Source organism: Podarcis vaucheri (assembly GCF_965113315.1).
Source record: "Podarcis vaucheri genome assembly, chromosome: 4".
Classification (NCBI taxonomy): domain Eukaryota; kingdom Metazoa; phylum Chordata; class Lepidosauria; order Squamata; family Lacertidae; genus Podarcis; species Podarcis vaucheri.
In genome coordinates, this window is record NC_138762.1 from 54,550,078 (window position 1) to 54,563,801 (window position 13,724).

At 43.9% G+C, this 13,724-nt stretch overlaps 1 protein-coding gene across 3 annotated transcripts in view; it reads left to right on the forward strand.

Annotated features, from left to right (window-relative positions):
- Positions 1-13,724, forward strand: part of EVA1C (eva-1 homolog C) — a 46,585-nt gene that overhangs the window by 13,479 nt on the left and 19,382 nt on the right. For all 3 annotated transcript variants that reach the window (XM_082220765.1, XM_082220764.1, XM_082220766.1), the window contains exon 2: positions 11,110-11,306. In XM_082220765.1, coding sequence (XP_082076891.1) covers positions 11,265-11,306 — 42 coding nt within the window. In that variant the 5' untranslated portion in view covers positions 11,110-11,264. The remainder of the gene's footprint in view (positions 1-11,109; positions 11,307-13,724) is intronic.

Genomic DNA, 13,724 nt, shown 5'->3' on the forward strand with positions numbered 1-13,724 from the left:
AATTGAGAAAGGAGTACGGCAAGGCTGTATATTGTCTCCCTGCTTATTTAACTTATATGCAGAATTTATCATGCAAAAGGCTGGGCTGGATGAATCCCAAGCCGGAATTAAGATTGCCGGAAGAAATATCAACAACCTCAGATATGCAGATGACACAACATTGATGGCAGAAAGTGAGGAGGAATTAAGGAACCTTTTAATGAGGGTGAAAGAGGAGAGCGCAAAATATGGTCTGAAGCTCAACAAAAAAAAAACGAAGATCATGGCCACTGGGCCCATCACCTCCTGGCAAATAGAAGGGGAAGAAATGGAGGCAGTGAGAGATTTTACTTTTTTGGGCTCCATGATCACTGCAGATGGTGACAGCAGTCACAAAATTAAAAGACGCCTGCTCCTTGGGAGAAAGGCATTGGCAAACCTAGACAGCATCTTAAAAAGCAGAGACATCACCTTCCCAACAAAGGTCCGCATAGTTAAAGCCATGGTTTTCCCAGTGGTGATGTATGGAAGTGAGAGCTGGACCATAAAGAAGGCTGATCGCCGAAGAATTGATGCTTTTGAATTACGGTGCTGGAGGAGACTCTTGAGAGTCCCATGGACTGCAAGAAGATCAAATGCATCCATTCTGAAGGAAATCAGCCCTGAGTGCTCACTGGAAGGACAGATCGTGAAGCTGAGGCTCCAATACTTTGGCCACCTCATGAGAAGAGAAGACTCCCTGGAAAAGACCCTGATGTTGGGAAAGATGGAGGGCACAAGGAGAAGGGGACGACAGAGGACGAGATGGTTGGACAGTGTTCTCGAAGCTACAAACATGAGTCTGACCAAACTGCGGGAGGCAGTGGAAGACAGGAGTGCCTGGCCTGCTCTGGTCCATGGGGTCACGAAGAGTTGGACACGACTAAACGACTAAACAACAACAACAAGCACAATTACTTTTTTCATTCTTCTTAATCAGTGTGGTATGAAGATCATCCTACAAGGAAAGGGACAAAAGTAAAGAGAGGGACAGCCTGCAGTAGCTTAGGACATTCTGATTCCAAATGGATAAGGACAGTTGAAGATGCCAGGAAGCAGGGGGTGGAAATAATGAGCCTATAGAATGAGGAAGGCTATTTAAACAAAGGCCAGTGCACAGAGGTGATAATCCCGTCATGTAGTGTCCTAGAGATACTAGGCTGTTCCTTTGAAATTTGCAGTTCTGTTCTACCGAGACAAAAGGTGGCATGTAGAACATGCCAAGCCTTAAACCCCGCCTGGGTTTGAAAGAATGCAATGACAGATAACAGTTTGCATAATTTAAATAAATATTTTCTGTACTGAATTTTATCTAGGCAGGCATACCAATTGTATTTTGCCTATTCAGTCCTGTTGATTCTTCCTTCCTCCGCTCCTACTTAGAAGAGGTATTGACATCACATTATGGGGGAAGCGCCTGCTAAATGTTCTAAGGTGAACAAAAGACTGCCTTCTTGGCTCAGGTTCAACTGTAGTGTAATTCAATGTTATCTTTGGTTCAGAACAATTACACCAGATATAGAGACACTTGACTTTGGACGTTGAGTGTGTTCAAAGGCAATGCTGAAGTAATCCACATGGCATGTTACATGTGTTGTTCAAAAATTTGGAACCTATAGAGAAATTATATACTACACAGCTGCAAACCCTGCAAAAGAGATGCTAATGCAACATGTTTTATATTTTTCACCGCAGCAGTTCCTACTGCCAAAGCGAGAAAGCACTGAACAGCAGCTTCACTTGTTAGTCAAAGCTGCTGTAGCAAAAGGAATCAAGCACAGTTCTGGTGTGCGCACCCACTGCTTTTTCGATTATGGCCGCATGTGGATTTTTCTGAACTAAAAAAACTACAACTTTTGTTGTCTGCACTGCTGCTCAGCAACAGATATTTGAGAACTGCGCATTCTGATGATTGCCATTGAAAGCTAGACTTTCAAAGTGAACATCTATCTCCACATCACAAAGGGTTAAGACAATGCCAGCTACTGGCAAAATGCCTATATTTGAAAAGAAGACTATTGTATAGGAGTGCTTTCCCTGTGTGGCAATGCTGCCCGTGCTGTTGCCGCTGTGAGAATGTGCATTGACAACCCACACTGCAAGAATTTGAGTAATGTTTACAATCCACAGTGAAAACAGAAAAGAAGATGAAGATAAAGCGTTAGCATTGTGTGCTATTCTTGGCTGGCTCACTAACAGAAGGACAGAGGAGCATGGGGAATATCAGAAAAATTAACCAATGCAAAATTTTAAAAGGGGGAGGAGTAAGTTCATAAAATAATATGAGAAACCATAATGTAGGCAGAGACTACTGATTGGATTTGGTGAGCAATTTTTTTATGCTAAACCGTAGAAATGGGGTCTCCAACATGATGCCCTAGGACACCATGACAGCCTCAAACAGCTGCCTTGGTGCCCATTAAGACACCTGTTCCTCCCATTTTTTTTATTTAAGTTGGCTTCTGTTGTTGTTGTTAGGGTAGGGGTTGCTTATTTTATCTCTGTTTTATTTGCTGTGGGGTATATATAGGTGATTGGTCATTGGCAATTTCTGAACATCAGCTGTTTATCTTCTGTGAAATGGGTATTTTGTGGAGCCAATGAGCTTGTCATATTTCCAAATGTGCCCATAGGCACAAAATGTTAGTGAACTCCTACTCTAGAGAATGCAAAATAGTGGTAGATATTGAGGGTTTCAGATCAAATGACACTTTTGTACTGTCAATTTGGGTCTTATCCTGTCTAGTAAATTGTTCTCAACAGTAAAGACCCCATTACTGAGCAGAGAGAGCCCACTGGGTGGTATTCAACTAAGTTTTACTTAGAGCAGACTCTCTGAAATGACTAATTTAGGGCCATTAATTTCAATAGGTCTACTCTGAGTAAAACCTAGTTGAATCCCTCACACTGCATTTAATTCATTCAGTATCACAAATGTGAGGCACTGTGGAAAGGGGTAATAAAATTTATGTTACCATGTAGCCAGACAAGCTTTCTTTGAGGTTGCAGTTTCCCTGCAATGAGTTGAAAAGCAGCTATGGCTTAACAGATCACCATCTGTATGTCCTCAGAGAACAAGGAAGGAGGGGAAAGTTTTATTACTGGTCTCATCCTTCCTTGCTGAAATGGCTGTCTTCTGAAATTGCCATGAATATTTCAATGGTAGCTGGCACAATTTTTTTTGGGGGGGGGAAGGCAAGGGCTTGATGGATGAGACTTTTAGGAGTATGGCTAACGGTCTATCTCACTCTTCAGTCTATTTTGATCTGAAGTAGATTGGCCTGTCATAAAAAATAGATGGTAAATAGAGTGTGCATATTACAAAAACAAACCATCCACCACAGATTGAGGGCACTTACGTAATTCTCTGTACCTAGCCACGTTCATCTTCAGGCCCTCAAAATAAAAGGCTGTGAATGCTTGCTTTCTGTAAAAGTAATCTGTCACTAAGTGGTTGTCCTTATATATAGCAGGTACTGTTTATTTACTGCAGTGTACACAGTATTGCGGCAGTCCTTTTCAGAGGGGCAAAGTTAATCTGTGTGGATAAAGAATGCATGCTATTTGTCACTCATAACACTGTTTTTAGAACATAAAGCCTTTAATTAGTACCCTGGATTGGACATTTTCTTTTCTTTGCAAGACTAAGATCACTTCAAAGGGTCCCAGAGTATCCTGATGTAAAAAAAATAAATGCTCCAAAACCCTGATTTAGAAGGTTTTAAACTTTCTTTATTTAGAAGTAATTTTTGTTCTTTTTATTGGGATTTACTTTCAAGTGAAAAATGATTAGGTCTGTAGCCCAAGAAATGGCAAGTTGCCTGTCATTTTCTTTTCTCATCCTCACAGTCATGCTTACAGATGGCTGAGTGCACATGCTCACCTTGCCAATGAAGTATGTACCTCCTTCACCTGCTGTCCTGCTCCCTCTGAGCATTGAGGGAAGGTGAAAGGTGGTTCCATTTCCTGATAGTTTTGTGGCAAAGCCCTCCCTTGCCACACCTTGACACTCACCTGCCCTAGGTGTGCTGCTTGCTGGACCATTCGTTGCTGGCTGAAAATAGGTAGGCTTTAGCCCTTTAAAGAGCCCCTCTACTCTTTGCTCTCTCCACAAATGGATGGCCTCATCCTCAATGCATTCTATGGGTCTGCCAAAGCAGTAACTGGTCTTGGGTGTATTTCCTGCCTTTGAAAGACTTTCTTTTATGCAGAAAAAGTATTGCAGATACTGTGGCTTGGTGTATAGGATGTTCTTCAGTGTCCACCCCCACTCTCCCGCCATGCCCTCCTTTATCCTCACAAGTACTCATCCACTTGCCCAATTGGTACCAACTCCCCAACCCTAGAGAGGGGGGAAAGGAGGGGGGACTTCCGACCCTTGCTCTTCTCACTGCTTGCTTGCTTGCTTGCTTGCTTGGACTGTGCAGGTGAATGGGCAGGTAACAGCATGAAGTTTCAGCAGCAGGGTCAGGAGGGTTGGCTGTGGGCCCCTTGCTGGGGTGTTGGCCTTGATCATAGCGATATTTGATGCCAGCTCTACGGAAAGAGATTGCCATTATTACCCAGGTCTGCATTTATGACTGCAGAACTGTCCCACCCTGGTGGGAGGCTACTGTGTGTAGTGTTTTGTTTTACTTGCCTGCCATTAAGATTCTCTTTGGGCTGTCTGGTCAAATGTATGAGCCTTGGCTTTCCCTGGCCAGCTCTTCACTTCACTCAGGTTGGACTACATTAGTATAAAGCACAGAAGCCTCAAGTCAATTGAGAGAGGGCCAGGAACATGTTTAAACTACCACTATTCTTGGCAAAATACAAAGGAGATGGGAGGACAGGGGAAAGAACATGCTCCACCTTCAGGTATTCCATGAAGAAAAGTGACTACCTTCACTGTCATGGGTGTATACCTTTTTCTTTCTATCTGAGTCCAAAATGTAAAATGAAAAGCAGGCCTCTGACAACATCCCCGTTTCTGAATGCTTTACAATGCAAAACGTTGTTTAAAAATCTACTGACACTGAAGCAATGCTGTTTGACTCTGTTGATGCTGTTTCATTATGTTTTTTAACTTTGTGTGGGAAATAGGAAAATAGCACGCACAAATTATCAGTGTACAATCTTCCTCCTTCCTCTGTTGAACTCTTGTTATTTGTAAATAAACAAGACTTTCACTGATCCTAGCATGGCCCCTCAAGAGATATTTTGAAGGAGCTGCCTGTACAATTGTTTTGATCTGGCCAATAGGGAAAGGGGAGAACAACCATTCAAGTTCCCACTTGTCCCTTGACAAGATCAATGTGAGAGGCAATAGAGCCTGAGCTTGCCAAAGAGCAGTTTAAAAGAGATTCAGTGTCATAATGGGTGATGGAAGACAGCATGAAAAGGACCAAAGGGCTGAACCAATTGGAAGTGTCCTTTTTTGATACTCTTCTTTGTCAAATGATGGAGCATGTGAAGGGTGTGTATGTGGCTAATAAATAACTCTTTGCCAATATTCTCAGAAAGCTTTTCAACAGCCCCTGCAGATGCAGATCTACAAGACAGAACCTGAGTGGTCTATCCAGGAACTGAAGTAGAACTGCCATCCCTGAGGTCAATGCAAATCTGATGTTTCACCCTAAATGAGCTCCTGTTGAGGCTTGCTGATCTTGTGCACTTCTCCTGAAGCATTGTAGCTAGAGACTCCTGCATAAAATCCTCTGCTTTGCCATTCACTGAAGTTAGCAGCAATAGCTTCTGACAACTTTAGTTTAGGAATTTAACTTAAGGATATGGGAGCAGTTTTGCCTATGGATGTGAACCAGGTCTCTGATGTATTCAGTATGGTCTACCTTCTACACTAATTGTAATGCGACATTGACTTCATGACAATGCCAGTGTGTCCTTTTTAAACAAGTTTCTAAGCCTCATGATTGTTATGGAGAACAAATATTGCAGGGCTGGAAACCAAAGAGGCATTTGTTGTGTGTCTCAGGAGACGGGACTTCAGCATCCTGCACATCTGACCCTCCATAGAACATCAGATTCCCAAACTAGTGTTTCCACAAGCACATTCCTGTCATCCTTTCTCCAACCCGTTCTTTGCCAAAATGTTTAATATTCCACAAAAACAAAATGCAGATATTGTAATCAGAACAAACAGTTTGAGTTCCTCCGTAAATGACTATGAGATTTCAGCTCTGCCTGCTGTGTATGAAATGTAGAGGTAAGACTTAGCTGTGTGAAATCTGAAAAGCAGAACTCCATGAGCTATTAATGTCTTCACAGAGTACAGTGCCTGAGTGAAGCAATCCACATACCAATACATTGCCAGTTTTTCTTATCAAAATCTCACGACTATTTTTATTCCCTTCGTTGTGTAAAAGTGTGGGCTTACTGTAATAACATTACGGATGTTTTAAATGCCACCTGGAGGGATAAAATTTCTTTCCTATCAAGTCTAGGTGACTTATTAAACAAATAAAATGTACCTGCACACATGAAGCAATGGGAGACGGTTGTTTTTAAGCCATTTTTAGAACTGAATAGTGTAATTGTTGGTGAAACTTGCTTAGATACTGGAATAGGAATTTGCAGGATCAAAGTAGCAGTTAAGATGCTCGGGAACTCATTCAAAAGTTTGCATAGCTGATATTCTCTAGGGAATACTGGGCTTCTTTGTACATGGGAACTTCTGGTTCCAAGCAATTTGAAACCTAAACTGTCACAGATTTAGGACCAAATTCTTCAAAGTCCTGAGGGGATGCTGCTGAGAAGAGTATCTCTAATTATGCTGCCTTTAAACCATGTTGCCAGCACACAGGTGTCAGAGAGCGCTTTACATGCAGACTGTACACCCAGTGAATGCTTAATAGATTCTGGTCCTAATTCCAATTGGAGGGAGGTGGATGGGAAAGAAAGGCAAATAGTCAGAGGAACTAGTTCTCTACATTTTGACATCTGGCTCCATGTTTCTGAAGCGGGTTCCTCCAATAGAAGAAGCTGTACCTGCCAACCTTTTCCTGTCAATATTAAATCAGTAGTAACAGCACAGAAGCTCCCTTCTTCTGGAAGAAGTTGGCGACTCAGTTGTGCACTTTTTTTTTTTACAGAGTAAATTACTTTGTCTATGTCAGGGGTGGGGGAACATTTCAGCCTTGAGGCCACATTATGATTTGGGCAACCTTCCAGGGGCCACATTCCTGTGGTGAGCAGGGCCAAAGGCGAAAGTGGGCAGAGCAATAGATGTGAATTTTACCTTTTGTACAGTAAGCTGGTTTCTATAAACACTCGCACATCCCTCTTTAATCTTCCATTCAGACAAGTCAGAAGCATTTTCAGTGTTTGAGGGGACATTCTAGGCAGGCAAAAGTACTCAAGGAAGGGGCAGAGCAAGACCTCTGAGGTGTGGCCCTGTGGAGAGTCCTGAGGGTCAGATAATGAGCCCTGGAGGGCTGCTTTTGGCTCCTTAGACCTGAGGTTCCCCATCCTTCATCTACATAAACAGCCACATTTCTTCAGGGTTAGCTCTCTCACCCTGGGGAGATTAGTCATCGGTTTATCATGAATGGAAGAGGATACAGCTGTGGGGTGCTGGTTAAGTGCTAATTTGTAACCAACCTAAGTCTTGCTCTCCATGAAAATATAATAACAACAATAATAATCTATTTCTTACATACCCCCTTCATCTGAGTGGGTTGCCCCAGCCACGCTGGCTGGCTTCCAAGGAAAGTAATATGATTGCTTATCTCTTTGACATCCAGCAGAAGGGTGTTTCACAGGCAGTGGCGTAGCGTGGGGGGTGCCAGGGGTGCCAGCCGCACCGGGCGCAACTTCTGGGGGGGCGCGGTCGCTACCTCCGGAGTCGCCAAAGAGCCTCGGGCGCAGGCTGTAGCAGAGCCCCATGTCTCGTGGAACCGACGAGCTGGCAGCGGCTCTCAGCGCTCGCCGCGGTCTCCGCGCGTCAGGGCCACGGAGGGCGCGCCAGGCAGCCCCTCCTCACCGACGGGCAGCGTTCGCCTGCGGGGCTCGGCCAGCGCGCTGGGCTGGCCGCGTGGAGTCGCCGAGGAGCCGCCGCTGCCTGCCATGCCGCCCTGGCTGCTTCAACCGCGTCTGACAGCCGGCTCGAGGCTCCTTCCGGCCGGGTCTCCCGATGGGGCGCTGCGGGCGGAGGCTCCGGCACCAAGCGCCACGCCGCCCAGGCTCGGGTCGCTGTCTGGACGCGCGCAGCCCGCCAAACGCGCCATCGGCAGTGCTCTAGTGCCTGCGCGCCAAGACCGCCCACCCGCCCCGACGGGGCCCCCCCACCCGCGCTGGAGGCCGGCCGACGCACTGGCCCCAGAGCCGCCCCCTCCCCGCGCCAGAAAGAAGCCCCCTCCCCGCGCCAGAAAGAAGCCGCGTCGGGACTAGCCGGGCCGGGGAGGGAGACCGAGAAGGCTGCGCCGCGATGCCCAAAGACGCGCGTCTTGGCGTATTAATGACCATGGTTAGGTGTTAGGGGGCGCAAATTACTTGCCTTGCCCCGGGTTAGGGGGCGCAAATTACTTGCCTTGCCCCGGGTGCTGATAACCCACGCCACGCCGCTGTTCACAGGGCAGGCACAATTACTGAGAAGGTCCTCTGCCTGGTTCCCTGTGACTTCACTTCTCTAAATGAGGGAACTGCCAGAAGGCCCTTGGCGCTGGACCTCAGCATCCAGGCAGAACGATGGGGGTGGAAACGCAATGTATCTTGTTTGGAGGACAAGAACAAATTTTAATGTTGCGCACCAAGGAATAGTAGACTAGAATGTGTTGTCCTTATGTTTTGTACTCCATGCCAATTTAAAAGTCATGGAAAAATATGGATTTGGTGAGTCACTTCTGGAATAAGGAACAACAGTAAAAAAAATAAATGATGTTTTCCCGACATACCATAAACTAAAAGGTTTCAAAGTTTTATAATGCATTGTGTGTAGAAATTAATGGGAAATATATATCTGTTTTTATAAGAATTACTATGAAATTGCCAATGTTGACTTGGTTTGTGCCTTTTCACGGGGGAGTTTGGCTCTAAATAAAATACAAGTAATTTTATGGACTTAACATTGACAATTTGCCATGTTAGTCTAAGTGTGTTTTAAAATTTTACTGATACATTCAAAGGAACGTCGGAGTGCGTGAAAAGTGCATGCATATTGAAAAGGAACATTCCTAGGGCTGATATTTAGCAAACTCAGGCTTTAATTATACATCTATTTTCCAAAAAAACAAAATATAGATGTATTTTAATTTTATGTGTGATAATGGCCAGGGGTGGTGCTATTCAATGGCAGTCCTACTCAGAGTAAGCCCATTGAAATTAATGGATAAGCCTATCATTTCTTAATGAATTTTTGGAATTCACTACCACAAGATGAGATTACCACTGGTTTAGATGGCTATAAAACTGGATTAGGAAAATTCACAGAGGATGTGACTCTGAGTAGATATTTTCCATGATAGATAAAAGGAAACGTCATGTTCAGAGACACTTTGTCTCTAAATACAAGCCACTGGTCCACATAGAGTAAAGGTAAAGGGTAAAGGGACCCCTGACCATTAGGTCCTGTCGTGGCCGACTCTGGGGTTGCGGTGCTCATCTCGCTTTATTGGCCAAGGGAGCCGGGGTACAGCCTCCGGGTCATGTGGCCAGCATGACTAAGTTGCTTCTGGCGAACCAGGGCAGCGCATGGAAACACTGTTTACCTTCCCGCCGGAGCGGTACCTATTTATCTACTTGCACTTTGACGTGCTTTTGAACTGCTAGGTTAGCAGGAGCTGGGACCGAGCAATGGGAGCTCACCCCGTCGCGGGGATTCGAACCTCCAACCTTCTGATTGGCAAGTCCTAGGCTCTCTGGTTTAACCCACAGCGCCATCCGCGTCCCTCCACATAGTGTTGGGCTATTGCCTTTGTGCTTCTCTTGTGAACTTCCTGGAAGTTCCTGGAAGACAAACTCATGTGTTTGTGTGCATCTGGTACATGTATGGGAACGGCAGGCCCAGGGCTGAATGTGGCCCTCCAGGCCTCTCTATCTGGCCCTCAGAGCTCTCCCTAGCCACACCCCTCACCAGGTCAACTTTGCCTTCTCTTGGAGTATGTTTGCCTGAATTGAATATGTCCCTAAACTCTGATAATGCTTTTTGCTTCTCTGGATGGAGAACTAATAGGTGTGTGTTAATGAATAAAAACTAGCCTAATGTACAAAGACAAAACCTACTTTTGTCGCTCTGCCCACTTTTCCTTCCCCCACCCCAAAAGTTGCCCAGAAGGGAATGCAGTTCCCAGGCTGAAAAAGGTTCCCCTGTCCCGTTCCAGTGGGTGCAGTTCTCTGAATCAGGCACACAGCGCAGAAGCAGAAAACCCTCTCATTGTAGTGGGCACAATTCCACAATATGTTTTTGGTTAAGCCTGAATACATGAAATACTAGATGAGTAGAAATGAGTGAATCTTTTTTTTTCTTTACACATCCTACTAGGCTCTCGCGCAGCTGGAAAATTACTGAGGGAGGGATATGGTTGATTAACTGATATGAAGTTTAAAGATTCAAATAAGCATTGCCACATTTAGCATTCTCTTTCCACGGGCCAGAAAACCATCTAATCCTCTACATTAAACGAGAAAGAAACACTCAGTAGACTACTGCAGATCGCATAATGCAAACCAGTGCTTTGCCCTCTGTCTCTCCAGTTTACAAGAGAGAAACAAAAAATAAAACGCTTATAGCAACTTTGACATAAAGCTGCCTTTTTTGTGATTTTCTCAGGAAATCTGTAGCAGAGCAGAGAACTTAATACAGGCTGTGGCAACAGGTTTATTTATTTATTTTACTTTGGCAAATTTTCTGTCGTAAGGATAAAACTAGATTAAATGGGAGGAAACTACGGGCTGGCATTTTGATGCAAACAATGACAAAAATATCCATGCAGGAACAGCACCAATCCCACAATAAACAAGAGTTTGGAAGTGCTCAAGAGTCTTGAGGCATGGGTTAAACCTTTTGTAACCAAGCCAAGCGAAGACTGCAGCTTTCATTTTAACATTTGGGGGAAAGCTGTTTCCTCATTAAATGTAACACAGGTAAATGTTTTCTAGGTTATCTAACCAAACTTCTGCAAAACCACACTGCGTATGCCTGTGATGGTGATCGCTTGAGTCTGCAGTGTCCTCGACATTCAACAATAAGTGTCCAATCTGCATATTACGGGCAAGCTTACCAGTTGTGTAGTGAACAACATCCAGAAGCCACGATGAAAGAGCCCATAAACTGTGTGGCATCTACTACTCTGCAGGTATTACATATTGTAGTATTTTTATTATTGGTTTTTTTTTAAAAAAAAAACAGCCTTTCAGAATGATTCAGTGATATAAATTGTATTTATTAAAATGCAAGGTAAAGGCAACATTAATTGACTGATGTTCAGAGTGTAACTTTTATAATAGAATAGTTATTATTGTGGGAGGAAGGGTGGTTCAGTCATGCATATGACTAGGTTTTAGTGTTTCTGAAGGTCTAATGAATATGCAGACCATTATCAGGACTCCTCCTCAAAGAAAATCTCTCCATCCCTTTGCTCCTGAAGAATATGCAATGCTAATTAATCCTGACACTTAAGAATGTGTTTGGCTACTTTTGAAATTCATATTATATTGTCACTTCTTAATTTTTGAATAGCAACAACTTAAAGTAAATTTTAAAATCAATATCTGACTATATACCGTATTGGCTTGAATATAAGCCGCACTCTTTCCCAAATTCCGATCGTGAAAAGTTAAAGTGCGGCTTATATTCACGACCTTATGCCGCCAAAACAGCGCAGCTCCCTCCCCCCAGGAAGCAGCCCGGGAGCACAGGGCAACAGCGCCTGTCCCGTTCGCGGCTCCCAAGCCTCCCCCAATCCGCCGAATTTTAAAGGTGCGGCTTATTTGCGGGTGCGAGCCAATACAGTAAATGAAACTGGTTGCAATTTGTTTGCAACTCGATACAATGGCACAAATCTTCCCAAACAGTTCTGAGTGGTGACTTAGCCAGCCATGCATGATATATAGATCTGTGGTGCAAGCCTCACAGGACCTGTTCATCACAAGCAAACTGAAATCCAGTTTGGGGGATTGGGTGGCTGGCCACACACTCAGTAGTTGTATGGGCTGTCTGACTTCTCTTGCCAAGCAGACTGGGACAAAAGAGCCCTGAACAATGAGAATGCCCATTAAGATTAACACCCAATGGTCCAACTTAATTTGTCTGTGCCAGATTGATGGAGTTGTTTTGGCACTGAGCTTATGTCAATGGATTTTCCTGGGAGAAATCTAGATTGCCAATTAGTTCTGGCTCCAGTTTCTGGTAGACAGCAGTAGAATCTACAGCCTAATTTTTGATGAGGATTATTGAAGATTACCTCTGAATCACTGGCTTGCCGTTGTATCAAATGCCCCAATGATTAATAATATATTTGAGGCCCTTGCTTCTTCTCTGTTCCCTTGCCACATACACTGTTCTGAGTCTTACTGTAGACACATAAGAACAGTTATATAGACATAGAGGCAAGTGTTTAGTCCTGAATCATGGTTATTCCCTGCCTCAAAAGTCAAGGCAATCATGTTCCTTATGTTAGACAAACCAGTAATATTTAAATTTCCCTCACATGGGAAAAATGCTAACACAGTCATGTCCTGTTGTGACAAATTGGTCATTATTTTGTAGGTTTAGAGGAATTTTTAAAAACTGATATACAAAATATGCAAAGATCATTTCCTAAACATAATTAAGATCTGATGATGCAGTCGGGTTCCTGACCTCATGGGAATCCTAAACTGTAGCATCCTTAATCCTGTTATTTGACACCATGTACAGAGCAATGCTGTGCAATTTCTATTTAGAAGTAAGAGCTGCTGTGTTCAGAGTGGCTTATTCCCATGCATGTGTGTTTAGGATTGTAGCCTGAGGCAGGAATCCTATACAGACTTACCTTGGATGTCTACTTTTGAGAGGACATCCCTAGGATTACTATGTACATTTAAAGCTAATGAGCCTGAACTGACAAGCAAAGGTTATTTCCTGAGGAGCCACTAAGGATGATTCTTATATTTTGTTATTTTACATGGCATTATTATTTTTCTTTTTCATGAGAGCGGGTATTCACTTTTCACTATCTTTGATAGAAAGATGGTATGTTTGTATGGTTTAGGATCCACTGGTGGCCTAATTCACAACCACAGTTTTCTCCTTAAGAAGATATATAGGCAGACATACAGTTGAGTAGACATTAACAGTGCAATCTTATGTGTGCTTACTTGGAGGTAAGATTCATTATGTTATGTTAAATGGACTTGCATTATACAATAAAGATAATTTCCAGACATTTCTATAGAGTGGTGATTTTCCAAGCAGTTGGCTAATACTGTCAGGTATATTTCTATGCCTTTAGCAGGTACATAACCAAAGTGCAAAAGTTTTACTACTTATTCAGGGACCTAGTGTTTGTAGAAACATTTTAAAAATCAGTGTCATTAAACAGTGGCGTAGCGTGGGGGGGGCAGGGGGGGCCGGCCGCACCGGGCGTAACATCTGGGGGTTAGGGTTAGGGGCGCAAATCCACGGGTTAGGGTTAGGGTTAGGGGCGCAAATCCACGGGTTAGGGGCGCAAATCCACGGGTTAGGGGGGCACAAATTACTTGCCTTGCCCCGGGTGCTGACAACCCACGCTACG